Genomic DNA, 14,345 nt, shown 5'->3' on the forward strand with positions numbered 1-14,345 from the left:
ACTCCCTCTGTCTCCCAAATATTGTCCCACTTTGACCCGACACACAGATTTTAAGAAATGTAATGAAAAGTGAATTGAAAAAGTTAGTGAAATGTGAGTCCTACTTTTATATACTCCATCTGTCCCGTTAAATATGAAACGTTTGTTTTTTCACACATATTTTGAAAAAATAATAAATAAAGAAAAAATAAAGTAAATAAGAGAATAATATGTAAAGGGGACTCCTCTAAGTTATTCTCTCTTCTACGTTATTTTTTCACCACTAATTATTTATTACTATAATTTTTCCAAAACAAGTGTGCAAAAACAAACTTTGTATATTTAATGGGATGAGGGAGTATTAGTTTTATAATAAAATGTAAGTAGGAATGAGTTAGTGGAATATGTGGTCCATTACCAAAAATGATAAAAAGTGAAATGAAACAAATTTTATGGGACGGACGAAAATAGAAAAATGAGACAATCTTTCATAGACAGAGGGAGTATTAATATTACCGTTAAAGAAAATACGCAATATCATAAAGAAAAGTTATAGTATAAACAGAAGCATCATTGTAATTGTAATACAGTACTACTCCATTAATTAGTAAGTTCCATGTGATGTCAATTCGATAGAGACTTAATTGTTTTATAGCCTTTCAAATCAATAACCATGATAAGAAAGGGTATTAATTCATGTTTGAAATTAAATAGTTATGAATATTATTCCCTCCGTCCCTTTGAAGATAACCCACTCTCCTTTTTAGTTTGCCCAATTAAGATGGCCAATTACTTAAAATGGAAACATCTTTATCTCTACTTTATTCTTTTTCTCTTACTTTACTCTCTCCTCTCAACACACAAAATAAATTTGCATAAAATCTCGTGCCGCCCAAGAAAGGGGTTATCTTCCTTGGGACGGAGGGAGTATATCATTTCAGAAAGCCAACCCTTTTCTTGTTTCTTGAATCAAGTCAAATGATTATTTACTACTTCATCACCACAATAATGGAACAAATTAACAAAAAACCAAGCATTATTTGTTAGCTCAGATCAAGATTTTATAATTTTCATGATGTTCTGGTATATTTGATCAGTTGAAACCTCTGTCCTCATTCCACTCTTATATTTTTCTAGTATTTCTTGTCAGTTTGTTGGCTTCTAAATTACTGAATAATCTAACCGTATGACCGTATGTATGCAAATATTGATAGGTCCAGCCACCATCAACCATAGCAATTGTAGAGATGGCTACTTTAGGGTGGTTGTATAAAGACTTTTGCAGCAACCTTTATTACCATTTACGGCTGACAATTTGTAGGTGGAAGGGGAAGAAACTTTTTCCTATAAAGAGGCATCATTTGTTCATTACCAGATAACCAAGAGAGAGCTAGCACCCTAAAAATAAGCAAAACCAAGAGAAGAGCATAGATATAATTAACTCTTTGAGTATAGAGTTAGTAAGTGGTTTGTATTCTGCGTCACATCCACATAGAGGACTAGAGGTGTGAGGAAATATAGAGTGATAATAAATTAGAGAGTTATACAGTGAGAAATTTGAGTATTGTAGTAATAATTTCGTCACATACATTGACAAATATTTTACTGGCTCAATCTATCTGGTGGATTCAACAATTCAAATTCTAGTCATTTATGATTGGAGACGTTAAGTTGTGATAAAACATCGTGCACGTAATTTCTATCTAAGGAAGCCGGGTTTTAAATGGGAAGGCTTATGGTTAACTAAGTTGCGATGCCACTTCTGCACAAGGATGGCTTATGGTGACTTCTTCAGCGTGCTTTATACAATTGTGACTTTGACTCAAGTGGAATAAATCACATTGCCATGCACGCCATTGATTGAGGAAAAGTTGGATGTGGAGTATTCCATAGCTCCAAATGCTTGTACTAATAAAGAATTATCTCTCTGTTTTTGTGTTACATCCATTTTTTGTTTGTTAGTACTAAAACTTTCAGTGTGTAACTTGACGTTTTATTGGGATATCATTGTGATTTACTATCTGATGTAAAATAAAATAAATTTGACTTAAAAGTTGAAAGTCTATTAATGAAAATTATGTTACGGAGTATTTGTAAAGGAACAGATATTGTTTCATATATGGTCTTATAATTAAATATTCAAATATATAAATACACGAAAATTTAAATTTCAAGGTGACTAGGTATTGTATTTGTATGTATATTGTATGGTAAAGATGTTAGATGTGTTAAAAGAGAGAAACGAGACAATTGAGTAGAGTAGTAGTGTCAACACCAGAATTGAGTTCATATTATCCCCGAAATCAACGTCGAGCCAAGAAGATGTCATGGGTAGCATCGAAAGAAAGGATTATGGTAACTGTGATTTCATTAATAAGTAATTGAGTTATGCATGCACTTTACCAAAAATGTACCAAAACAACAATGTAACACGATGGCTTCGGCCATCTCCAGAGACGGAAGGGTTTTGAATCATGTTCTGTCCATCATGCTTGGTTTCAAGATAAAGAATTTTGCTCATAGTCAAAATACTTGTAGAGAGATATACATATGAGTTTGTTGAGTGACAGTGAAATTTTGTTTATTTGATTAAATATAATTCAGTTATACCTACTTTTATTAGTTTGGTATTAGTGGTGTGTAGAGAGAGCACTGTTTGTTGCTTGAAGGCTGAATCTAGCTAGCTACAACGGTCCTGCTAAACTGAAAAACTCTTTTCTTAATATATCCATACTTGTTTGTTGTGAATTCAACCAATCACTCTTCTTCAATACTCCTTTTGGTGCTTATGATTTACATTCATTAGTATTATTTAATCCCTTATTGCTGGTTGATGCAAGATTGTTTTTATGTAGTATGTTTTCTGTGCATTGTTTAATGTCAATTAAATAAAGATTTGATTGTTTATAGCTTTTCAACATAACAATCTACCAATAACATGAATAAAGGTATCCATCTTTGCCTATGATTATTTACTATTTTTTCACAACAATAACAGAACAAATAACTAAAGACTAAGCATTATTTGACTACTTAGGAATGAAACTTGATGTTGAAAAATGAAGAAATAGATCATCACAATATATTTTATTTGCAAGTGGTAGATTTGGTGCCTATCTCAGTACTTAGAAATCCATCTTTTATTACAAGCATGAACTGTTGAGATTTTTGAGTGGGGACAAAAGTGACATCCAAGAAATCTGTGTCCCTCATTCCACTCTTATATTTTTCTAGTATTTCTTGTTAGTTTGTTAGCTTCCATATTACTGAATAATCTAACCGTATGCATGCAATATTTAATTACTATTTCCGCAACTGCCATTGGTGGAAAGAGTGGTATAAATTGACCAACTGTAGTGGAAATACCATGCAGTGATCACCAAGAAACAATGGGGAGACTTTTGTGTCTGGCTCTGTTTTTATCTATGGTGATAGTTGGATTGAGAGCCGAAGAAGGAGGAGGCGCCTCCGCCACCACCACCACCACCACCTCGTCGTTAAAAGGTTCTGATCTTCCACAAAGGAACAACGAACATAATGGAGGTAAAAGTGACAAGACCTACAATGATGTAGTGGTGAAAGACAAGAAGAAGAACAATGGAGGAGGAGGAGGAGGTGGCGGCGGAGTTGGATGGGGCTGGGGTGGTGGTGGAGGTGGTGGGAACCGTAATGGAGGCTGGGGATGGGGAAATGGAGGAGGTGGTGGTGTTTTTTGGCGGTGGGGCTGCAACGGTGGGAAGCATCATCGTTCTGGCAAGACGAGAGTGTTCCCGAAGGGGGACTATGCAATGGGGGAGTTTGCACAATGCATGGTGAAGGGAAGGTGTAGGGGAATGAGGTTGGATTGTCCATTGCATTGCGGAGGGCCTTGTGTTTATGATTGTAGGAATATGTGCAAGGCTCATTGCCAAAAATAGCCCACTGCATTATTTCAACTATTTACAAGATATTGGTTGTGTTACTTTAACTTGGGTAGATGTTTGTTTGTTTTCATGTATTTGCATGTAATGTGTCGTTATTAGTGGATGCATGTCTTTTGTGATCAAAAGGATTGTGAAACCAATTTTATTGTAATCAATTTGTTAAGAGACAGTTGGGACTTGGGCAGTTACCAACTTTAATTTTTGATGTTTTCTTCTTTGTAATGTGATTTGTAGAAGGGAAGAACCATGAAGTCTTTACTTTCTTTTCCTCAATGATTCGGCCGCAATATATGATAGTAGTACTTTATTCTCCTAGTTGTACATTCTTCCTTTTCTCTACTTTTCTTTTCTTTTCTTTTTTTTTCAGTCTTATTATACATTGTTAATTAGCAATTACTAAGCATGATTTGTCAAGACATCTATGACATCATTGCATACAATGGCATGTGAAGTGAGTGTTCTCAACAATTCAATTAGTTGTGATGTAGTATAGTTTAGGGGGAAAAAATAGAAGCCAAGATAATAATATTAAAACAATAGAATGGTAGTGGTAGTTAATATTATGATGGCGACCAAGTGTATGATTGGGTGAGAAATTATGTTGTTGGATTAAGCTCTCATGTGGCCAAGGCATACTTCCATTATGAGTAATGATGAATGGGGCAAGAAGGGAGGATCCATATGCAAAATCCCAATTATTATGTTTTTTTTTTCCTCAACCTCTTTTGCCCATGATGGCTAATATAAAGTTTTACATATTTTAGGTGCATGCCCAAAACTACAAGGTTTTTGGAAATGAAATGAAAAAAAGGCGTCAAAGAAAAAAAGAGTTCTTTTCTTTAGGATTTATTTTTTATAATTTCAGAAAAAAAGCTCCTGAAAAATCTTAGCCTAGAATTATTGTAATTTCAGAAATGGTGGAATTGACTAATTGAATATGGCAAGTAAGAAAGCAACACCTTGAAATTGGGGGTATGGATGACTCCGGTTCAAGAAATGCGGTTTAAAAAATGGGATCATAATCGACTCGACAAAAGAAATGGAATCCATTTCCGGTTGAAACCCATTGATGATTTGGGGGGTTTTGCCAAAGTTTATGGAGTATATTTTATTTCAATGATTTTTCCAATTTTTCTCAACTAGTATTCAATTTTTATCATTTTCAAAAGCTGGTAATGGTTTTGAAATTTAAAAGCGGATCCTGACCATACAATGGGCATGCATGTCTATTTTGAATTGGTTTGTAAGAAACTGTTTGAATTAGGACTTGAGGTCCCGACTTCTAAATAAAATATCTTCTCGTTTTAGAATTTTATAGAACAGTCTAGATAGTTTCTCATAGTAATCCAATGAATAGAATAATCTAGGCTTATAGTTTTAGAACAAATATTTTGACCATTAATTTAAATAAACTTTATATATATATAGCCAAAAGTACTAGAATAAATCAAAGTTATATATAGGTGGACAACAAAGACAAACAACATTCTATTAGCTAGAGATATTCGATAATAAAAAGTAAATTTAAGATATAAAAAGAGAGAAAAATTTATTAATCCTATTTCCTATAAATGAACTTGATCAAGATGATTAATCCTATGAACTTGATCATCATCTTATTAAAGAAGATAATGATCTAGATGTTCTAATGATAATGTTGGTGATGACGATGATAGTGACGATGATGGTAATGATGATAATGATGACGATGAAGAATACTACTTTTCCTCATCACGACCACCTTCATCACTATTTTCGTCGTCTTTGTGGTTGTTGCCACCATCATAATCTAAAATACTAATAGTACTATAAAAAGGATAAGAATAAGAATTACTCCTATTACATAATTGGTACTCTGTATTAGCATATTTTTAGTAAGCCTGTCAATTTGGGTATACGTGTTATTAGATTCGAAATTTTTGGGTATCCAAACCCGAAATTGAGAAGTTATACTATTCGATAGCTGAACTCGATAAGCTTTAGGGTACCCCAAATACCCGACTTGAAAATCTGGTTTCAAACTAATCTATTCAAACTCAATATTTAATATTAATTATCACATTCGTCTCTTGTTAGGTGAGTCATATTCCTTTTAAGACGTTTTAAGGTAAGTGAATCATTTCTTTTTCTTATTTTATTCTCTTCTACTTTATTTTCTTATTTTCTGACCACTTAAGTAACAAATTTAACTTTTTTAAAGTACTTGCCAAGAAACTCCTCTTTGGACCAGGAGTACAAAATAAGCTCCAATTTGAAACTGACAATTTGAATCAAATAACAGAGCTTGAAATTTGCAACTCAGTACTTTAAAGTCGACAGAGTAGACACACTTTCAAATACTAATTTCAAAACCCCTCCAACACTGCAGCCATAAACTCTCTCTCTCTCTCTACTCGAATAATGAAATGGAAGCCATCAGAAAACAGGCGACGAAGCTCAGAGAACAAGTTGCCAAGCAGCAACAGGCACACATTCCTCTCTTACTCTGGAAAATTTACATTCTCATTAGTGTGTTAAATCTGTTATACAAATATACTAGCTATTACTCCTTAAACCCTGAGATTGTGTGTGTGATTCGACTCCAACAACGTATTTCAAATATCTTAAATCTCTATCAACATTATTTTGTATAAAAATGTTCAAATCTTTTTCTTATTCTTTTCCCTTTTTTGGGAGCGAATCAGAAATTTCGGTGACAAATGAGAATTACTTCGTTTGCTGGATGGAGAATGCCTTGTTTTATTTCACTATGAATTTGAATGATGTGTTTGTAATTGTACCTGTATATAATTCAACCAGGCTCTTTTTTCGAATATATTCGAAAATTTTCTGAATTAGTATATGATTTTTAGAGTAATGTGACTGGTCTAAGTTTTACTACTAGGAGTACTATTCTAGTCTTGTCCATAGAGTTTCTTTTCTTGTCTGGATAAGTCATTAGCCTTTTAACCTCCCTTTCCTAAATTACTTTGGACTACCAGCAATAGCCACTTGAAGAACTCTGTCTTAATTTGGTAAATGATATAGGGTTATACATATAGAGATGAATTTTGAAAGTTTTCCGATATGTGCATTGGAAAAAACTAGCAATTGTTGTTGTTCTACTACTTTATACAGTTTAATTTTTAAAAAACCTCTTTTTTCTGAATAATTGCTCTGTTTTCTGATGTTTCTTGTTGTTTGGGGGTTGGGCGTGTGTATTTTCTACTAGGCTGTTCTCAGACAATTCTCTGGTAAACTAAATGGTTCAGACAACATTGCATCTGATGAAGCTGAACTCCAGCAGCATCACAAGTTAGAGAAGCTGTACATATCCACTCGAGCTGCCAAGGTGATTAACCTTCATGTCACCTGTGCACAGTCACATTTGATGGCCTCTGCCTCTGTTAATTATTAGTAGTAGTTCATCTATTTGAATAATATTGATGTTTTTTGTTCTCCCTAATTGTTTGGTGCTTGCCAGCATTTACAAAGAGACATAGTTCGAGGCGTAGAGGGTTATATAGTAACTGGATCCAAGCAGGTTGAAATTGGTAGGTTTCTCCGAATTCTTTAGTGATGTTTCTCCATTAAGTGCAATGCAAAATCTTCCTTAAGGAGTTTAATCCTTGCAGGTACCAAGCTGTCAGAAGATAGCAAAAAATATACTAGTGAGAACACATGTACTAGTGGGAGTACTCTCTCTAAAGTGGCACTAAGTTTTAGTAGTGCTCGCGCTCAAATGGAAAAAGAACATGACTGTTATCTTAGAATACTTGGAACACAGGTTTTTTTTTCTTAATGCCCTGTCGTTTTTTGTGTTGTTGTTTGTCGTTGAATGTTTTGTAGATGGAATATGTTGAATAAACTGTTGTAGCACCTGTCGGCATATCAATCCTGTTATTTTGTCATGAAACATCAGTTGTCACAGAAGAGAACATAAGATGAAAGGATGTTTTGCCTTGTTTATTCCAATATCTATTTCTTGTAATTTCCGTTGTTTCCATCTGTATATTTTGATTTGATTAACCTTGCTGCAGGTTACAGAGCCGTTAAGGGCTATGGTTGTGGGATCTGCCCTAGAAGATGCCCGACATCTTGCACAGCGATATGATAGAGTGAGACAGGAGGTTGAAGCTCAGGTAACATCACTATAGGTTCTATACAATAGCCCCAGTTTTGAATACCGGGATCCAGCTATGCATCAAAGCAAAATATTGGGACTATCTCAACGTTTTATTTCTTTTGGCCTAGCCAGGCCATTGAGGTTGCCAGGTGCCATGCTAGGGCGAGGGAAACAAATAATAGTTCGGATATTACGTTAAAGCTAGAAGCTGCTGAAATGAAGCTTAATGAGCTGAAGTCGAATATGGTTACCTTGGGTAAAGAAGCAACATCTGCAATGGCTGCTGTGGAACACCAACAGCAGAGGTTAACTCTCCAGCGGCTTATAGCCATGGTAATGCCAACTCTGTCAAACCTAGCTTCTAGAAACAAGCATTTTTTACTTCTCACCTAATGCTTGTATACCAAGGTTGAAGCCGAGCGAAGTTATCATCAGCATGTACTACAGATACTCGATCAGCTTGAACAGGAGGTGATGTCCCACTGAGAGAATGTCTCTTTCACACACAATCACATAAAACAATACGTGACTCAGTATTTATAGATCGTGACATGTGCAGATGCTGTCTGCCCGTCAGCAAACTGAAGTTTCTCCAAATCCAGCTCGAGATACAAGAAGCAATCCGGCCCCTGCATATAATGAGGGTGAAAATCTATCTGCCTCTAAGCCATATGATGGGTCATTTGATGGCACGGATTATTTCTTAGGCGAGGTATGATCTACCACTATGTAGCTACATCATAACCTTAAATGTTTGTTGTTGTTGAACTCACCCTTCATATTGAAGGTCATCCAACCCTACCAAGCTGAGTCTGGTGTAGAGTTGACATTAGCCCTCGGTGACTATGTTGTCGTTCGAAAGGTCTGTTTTACCGTATTCAACTCTACTCCTATTTTCCGAACCTAGGAGGAAAAATTTAGTATCTTGTGTTTCTTTGCAGGTGACCAATAATGGCTGGGCCGAAGGTGAATGCAAAGGTGAGGCCGGATGGTTCCCATTCGAGTTCGTTGAGAGACGGGACCGTGTCCTTGCAAGCAAAGTAGCTGAAGTGTTTTAAGTTTTGAATCCCTTCCATGGCTTCATGGTTCTTTCATTAACATGAATCCCTTCCATGGCTTCATGGTTCTTTCATTATTAACATGAAACCACTTAACTCAGAAGGAAAAATTGATGGATATTTAGCTGATTTGTGTTATTCTATTTCTAGGGCAGGTGACACTCTAATTTAAGATAGAATTGACTGAAGTTAGGATCTTAGTTTGCCAACATAAAATATGTACTATTTGTATGATGTATGCAATTTATGTTATAAATGTTTGCTTTATAATCAAATTAGTGTGGACCCATACTGAGCTTTCTTTTATTGTTTGTATCTGCTGATTTGAACTTTTGGTGTGGAAAGTATCAGCCCATATATAAGCTGATTTACTTCTTTATGCAGTCTCACGGAAAGGTTAAAGACTAGTTACATAAATAAAGAAAATTATTTCTTTACGGTCAATGATACCAGTTCCAACAGTTAGATGCTGAAAACATTTTGTGTTGGAATGATTTCACATAGTACTTGCAAATCGAGCTAAGGAATTTGACATCATTTAAGGGGCGAAAAACATAATTTACGTATTTTATAGGTTTGTTTTTAATTTTCTAATTTTCGTTTTAGGGGAGTGATCAATTGTTAACTCATCATTTAATTGTTAACTACAACTAATTTAAGGCCATAGGATTTTAGAAAACGTGTGGTCTACAATTTGCCACGCGTAATTTTCGTTTTTATTAATTAAATCGAAAAAGATAAAAAATAAAAACTCCAAATTAGGGTTTTGGATGAAAATGTCAATATAATGTTCCGAAAATATCAACTCAATGCTTTGAGAATGTCAACACAATGCTTTAAGAATGTTAGCCCATTGCTTATATTGACATTCTACATGTATTATATTGACATATTTTATATAGTATGTTGACATTTCTGCTTGTACGGGAAAAAAAACAATTTGAAATTTTTTTCAAATTTTGACGTCGGAACATATGCATGTATGATATCGTTGGAATCCTTATGAAATTATCTTTAATTTGATATATGTTATATGAATTTAAAAGTTTTGGGATTTCTTTTAAAAGTTAGTTATAACTAAACATGTAGTTAATTGACATTAATACCCTATTGATATTTTTTGAAATTAATCTTATGGTCTTATTGACGTTTTTCGTTGATCATATTGACATTTAGGGACTAATAATCTAAGCCCTTAATTTGAATATCTAATGACTATTATTTAGTTGTAGTTAGCAATTAAGTTATGAGTTAGCAATATAACACTCCTCTTTTATTTTATATATGATTTCCTTTTGGGTTCTTGGGTTCTCTAGCCGCTTATAAATAGCAGGTGTTTTTATTTTCTAGATAGTTTAATTTATTAAGAATATTTTTGTTGTCAAAAACTAAGGTTTATTTAAATACTCGCCATTTCATCATCGGTCACTTTGGCCCAATGGTTAATTTAGAATGTATAATTGTCAAATTTGAATTCGTACTACAAACTATGAAATACTGTGATTAAAACATATGTACTCTCCTCTAGGAATTAAATCGTTTAGCTACATTTATGGGTGAGCACATTTTTCTAAACAAATATGGATTTCATTTGAACCGCCTACTTGTTGTATAGTTGAAATTAAGTTGGTCAATTGTTAATAATGATTTTTTTTTCTCCGTGCCTCTATCTATAATCCAATGTAAAAGGCTGGAAAATTGGTGATATCATCAAAGTGTAGTTTTGTCATTTTGTTTTCTTTTTCAAACAAACTAGGCGAATTACGCGACAAATTGAACATTGACTAAAGAATTGGATTAAATAATTACAATCTACACAATTAATTATTGTACAATCTCAATTTATTTACAGTTAATATATAATCGACTTAGATTCGTGTCACCATCTATTTGACTCTTTTATCAATCTATCTTTTTATTTTATTTTTGATTCGGTATGTCAATCTACCAATTAAATGCATGCGTTCGTCTATAATATTCGTGAAGGTCTGCGATGCTATTTATTTGGGCACTTTTTTAAAAGAATTTGATGTATTATTTCGATTCTTTATATAGGAGTAGTAAAAAATGTTGGTCGGTTAAGGGTAGTTGAAAAATTACACTTGATTGACGAATTACACGCAATTGACGAAGATAAAAGTGTGTTATTGGCGTTTTGTTGAGGAGGTTCACAATTTCAAAACATGCATATCACATTGTATTTGTGTGATAAAAAAAAGTGTTATTGTGAGAATGCTTTAACACTGATACTATTATTAAACAATGAACATAAACAGCAAATACACCCGTGTATTGAATATGAAATAAATCGCACTGAATATAAATAAATCGCATTGAATATAAAATAATTGCACTAGGAATATAAAAACTTCGTCCCCCTCTAGAAGCTGAACTCGGGTACGTCTTCATCCAACAAGAGAGATGCATCCATTGCTCCCAAGTTCGTCGATTAGGAGTCTCAATTCACTTTTATTATAAATGGCAAGTATATCAGATAATCAACTAACCCATTTTATTCATATTTTTATTTTTTATTATTTTTTCTATCCATTTTTCTTCATATTTTTTTTAAATTCGTATCAAACTCATGGCAAATATATATCTAACTATTGATATAGTTCTAAGATTTTATAACAAGAAATGCTTTTATTTGATCTCTCCAAATACAAATAAAAATTCTCTCCTTGTTGTGAATGTATTAGGCTTTTCTCATTACTCCACTCGTCATATACATAAACTTTGCACTTGTTGTATAACTTGTTAAATTTAAAAAAAAAAAAAAACACCACATATGTATAAACCGTACCCATGTAAATTTGATTTTATTAGTTTAAAATATATAATAAATTTAATGATTTTGCCATCGAAAGAAATAATAAAAAATGGATTTGCTGGCTTCCAATAAAAAGGGGACTCGCACATTAATTACATAAATACTTCGAATACTAAAAAAATTTCAATATGTAACCAAATACTAGTTCAATTTGACAATCTTGATCGTACTTTTTTGTTCGTGTATTCCCTTCGTCCCTGAAAAATATAAATATTTGATTTAGTACGAATCATTGTATAATTTGTAAAATAATAAAAAGATTGTAAGTAGTATTAATGGGGAGTGAATTTTACATCAATATTGTGTAGTACAATAGCATAAATTATTAATAAAATGTCGTGAAAGGATAATGTATTGATTAACTATTACAAAATTAGAAAAGATAACAATTACTACAAAATTCATCCTTTTCAAAGATAATTAAATTCACTCTGTGACCAAAATATTGGACCCACATAGAGTTTCTAGGACTTGCTCAGAGCATTTCTAAGGGGAGAGGTAAATGGAGAGATAAACTAATATAACTACTATATTTACATTTTTTTCATGAAAAATCATTCTCTAATGGGAGAGGATATGAAAAGGTATTATACATTTTCCTATTTTGAAGAGGTATCTTTACCTCCCCATCAAATGGAGAGGTAAAATCTTATAACTACCATATTTGCCTTCTTTTCATGAAAAAAACTTCTTCAAGGGGAAAGGTATATGAGAATGTATTACACTTTATAGTATTTTTTAATGCATTTTGTACTATTATTTTATTTTTAAAAACTAATTTACCTTTTTATATACCCTTTCTCTTTGGGATGTGTTACGTACTTTTTAAAAAAGTACTCCCTCCGTCCCAAGATAAGTGACTTGTATTCCTTTTTGGGATGTCCCACTATAAGTGACCTATTTCTATTTTTAGCAAAAAGTCATCTCTGTTACTTTATTCTCCATCTACTTTATTCTCTCTTCTCTCCTCTACTTTTCTCTCTCTCATACTTTACTCTCTCCACTTTAACTTATTTAAATACCATTCTTTAAATCTCGTGCCCAAAAGAAGTAGGTCATTTATCTTGGGACGGAGGAAGTATATTTCATCTTTTAAGAAAGTAATACATAATATACATTTTCTATATAGCTGAGATGCTCGAAGACGGGATTTGACATCAACATTCTCGTTAAATTTGCTAAATTAAACATGATTCATATTTGGGCTTTTGAAGCAATTGAAAGGATTCTCTTCTTTTCTTAGGCAAATATCGTAACATGATATTTATGACCATTTTTATTAAAAATAAATACATTTACAAATTAAATATCAACATAAAAACTGACCGCTTTGATTTATTACAAATACTAACATTTGACCATTTTCTTGATTAGATAACCCACGACATTATGCTTGTTTAACCAAGGGTAATTTCATGGATTCATTCCACGCATTTTAACTATATACAATGATTTTTTTAAAAATCTTGAATTTTCTACATAATATTATATGCGGGATATTTCATCTTAGATGTATCGAACTAGCTTTAACTTAAGTTATTTTTAAGGTTGAAAATTGAAATTTATGGATTCGCATGTTAAATTTCGGCACATAAATCTAGGGATATAGTTGGTGCAACATTCGATCCAATTGACAAAGACTAAACGAAATTAATGAATGGGAGACTTATTACTACAGCACCCCATAATTTCAAGTTGGTGTCAAATGGTCCCTCAATTTTTGATTTATCCCCTATTTCACTTAATTAGATGGATTCTTCATCTTTAATCTAATTTAACTGTGTGTGATTATGCTAAGGTCCACTGTGTGTATTGCTCACTCCAATAATTGCTCAACATTCACTGTATTTGCACACTATTTGCTGCTGTAAAGAAAGAGCATAAAGTGCGAGACAACACCCCCTTGCAAGGTTGGTTCTTCACTACTCGAATCTTTTATTATATTGATGCTTTTTGGGTAGTAAATCATTATCAATATATATGTGAGTCTTGCGATACTATATAATATACAACGAGATGGGCATAAACTTGATACCCTTGGCATCATCCTTGGCCTAGTAGCTTCCCCACTTTAATTTTAAAGTCAATCTTATCAATTAGTACTAAAATAAATATAATATTAAATCACCTATTCTAAGTTTCTAACTGCCTACTTTGATTTTTGGTTCTTCGAGGTTGATGACTAGTGTATTTGAATAAGAGTAATTTGTACATTGATTATAAACAAATTTTAGAAGATATTCATATTTTAAATTTCCCTCATATTCCTTGCAGTTTTTCTACTTTAAAGTTGATGAATTTTCCAATAAGTATAAAATAATGGTCCATTATCGAGGAGTCATATGTGATAAACTTATATAGGGACGAATTTTATTTATTTTGTTAGAAATAAATATTCAATTAGAATACATACAACTTACCAAGTTCCTATGTGGCAGTTTTTGCTG

General features: G+C 32.9%; 2 protein-coding genes across 3 annotated transcripts; both read left to right on the top strand.

The window, feature by feature from the left end:
* The first annotated feature begins 3,327 nt into the window (after positions 1–3,327).
* LOC125224479 (uncharacterized) lies at positions 3,328–4,217 on the top strand. Its single transcript, XM_048127883.2, has one exon. The coding sequence runs from the start codon at positions 3,369–3,371 to the stop codon at positions 3,894–3,896; it is 528 nt and encodes a 175-aa protein (XP_047983840.2). The 5' UTR covers positions 3,328–3,368; the 3' UTR covers positions 3,897–4,217.
* Positions 4,218–6,225: 2,008 nt separating this feature from the next.
* On the top strand, positions 6,226–9,371 carry LOC125219153 (SH3 domain-containing protein 2-like). 2 transcript variants are annotated; one of them, XM_089067577.1, is made up of 11 exons: positions 6,226–6,367; positions 7,114–7,233; positions 7,366–7,435; positions 7,517–7,668; positions 7,922–8,023; positions 8,140–8,340; positions 8,416–8,478; positions 8,567–8,719; positions 8,795–8,869; positions 8,949–9,100; positions 9,142–9,371. In XM_089067577.1, the coding sequence occupies exons 1-10, from the start codon at positions 6,308–6,310 to the stop codon at positions 9,063–9,065; spliced, it is 1,113 nt and encodes a 370-aa protein (XP_088923703.1). In that variant the 5' UTR covers positions 6,226–6,307; the 3' UTR covers positions 9,066–9,100; positions 9,142–9,371. The 2 variants fall into 2 exon arrangements, with proteins under 2 accessions (XP_088923703.1, XP_047976999.1); XM_048121042.2 differs by having other exon boundaries at positions 8,949–9,371.
* The last annotated feature ends 4,974 nt before the right edge of the window (positions 9,372–14,345 follow it).

Source organism: Salvia hispanica, chromosome 1 (assembly GCF_029641045.1).
Source record: "Salvia hispanica isolate PSC_SH4W2 chromosome 1, Shi_PSC_v1, whole genome shotgun sequence".
NCBI lineage: Eukaryota > Viridiplantae > Streptophyta > Magnoliopsida > Lamiales > Lamiaceae > Salvia > Salvia hispanica.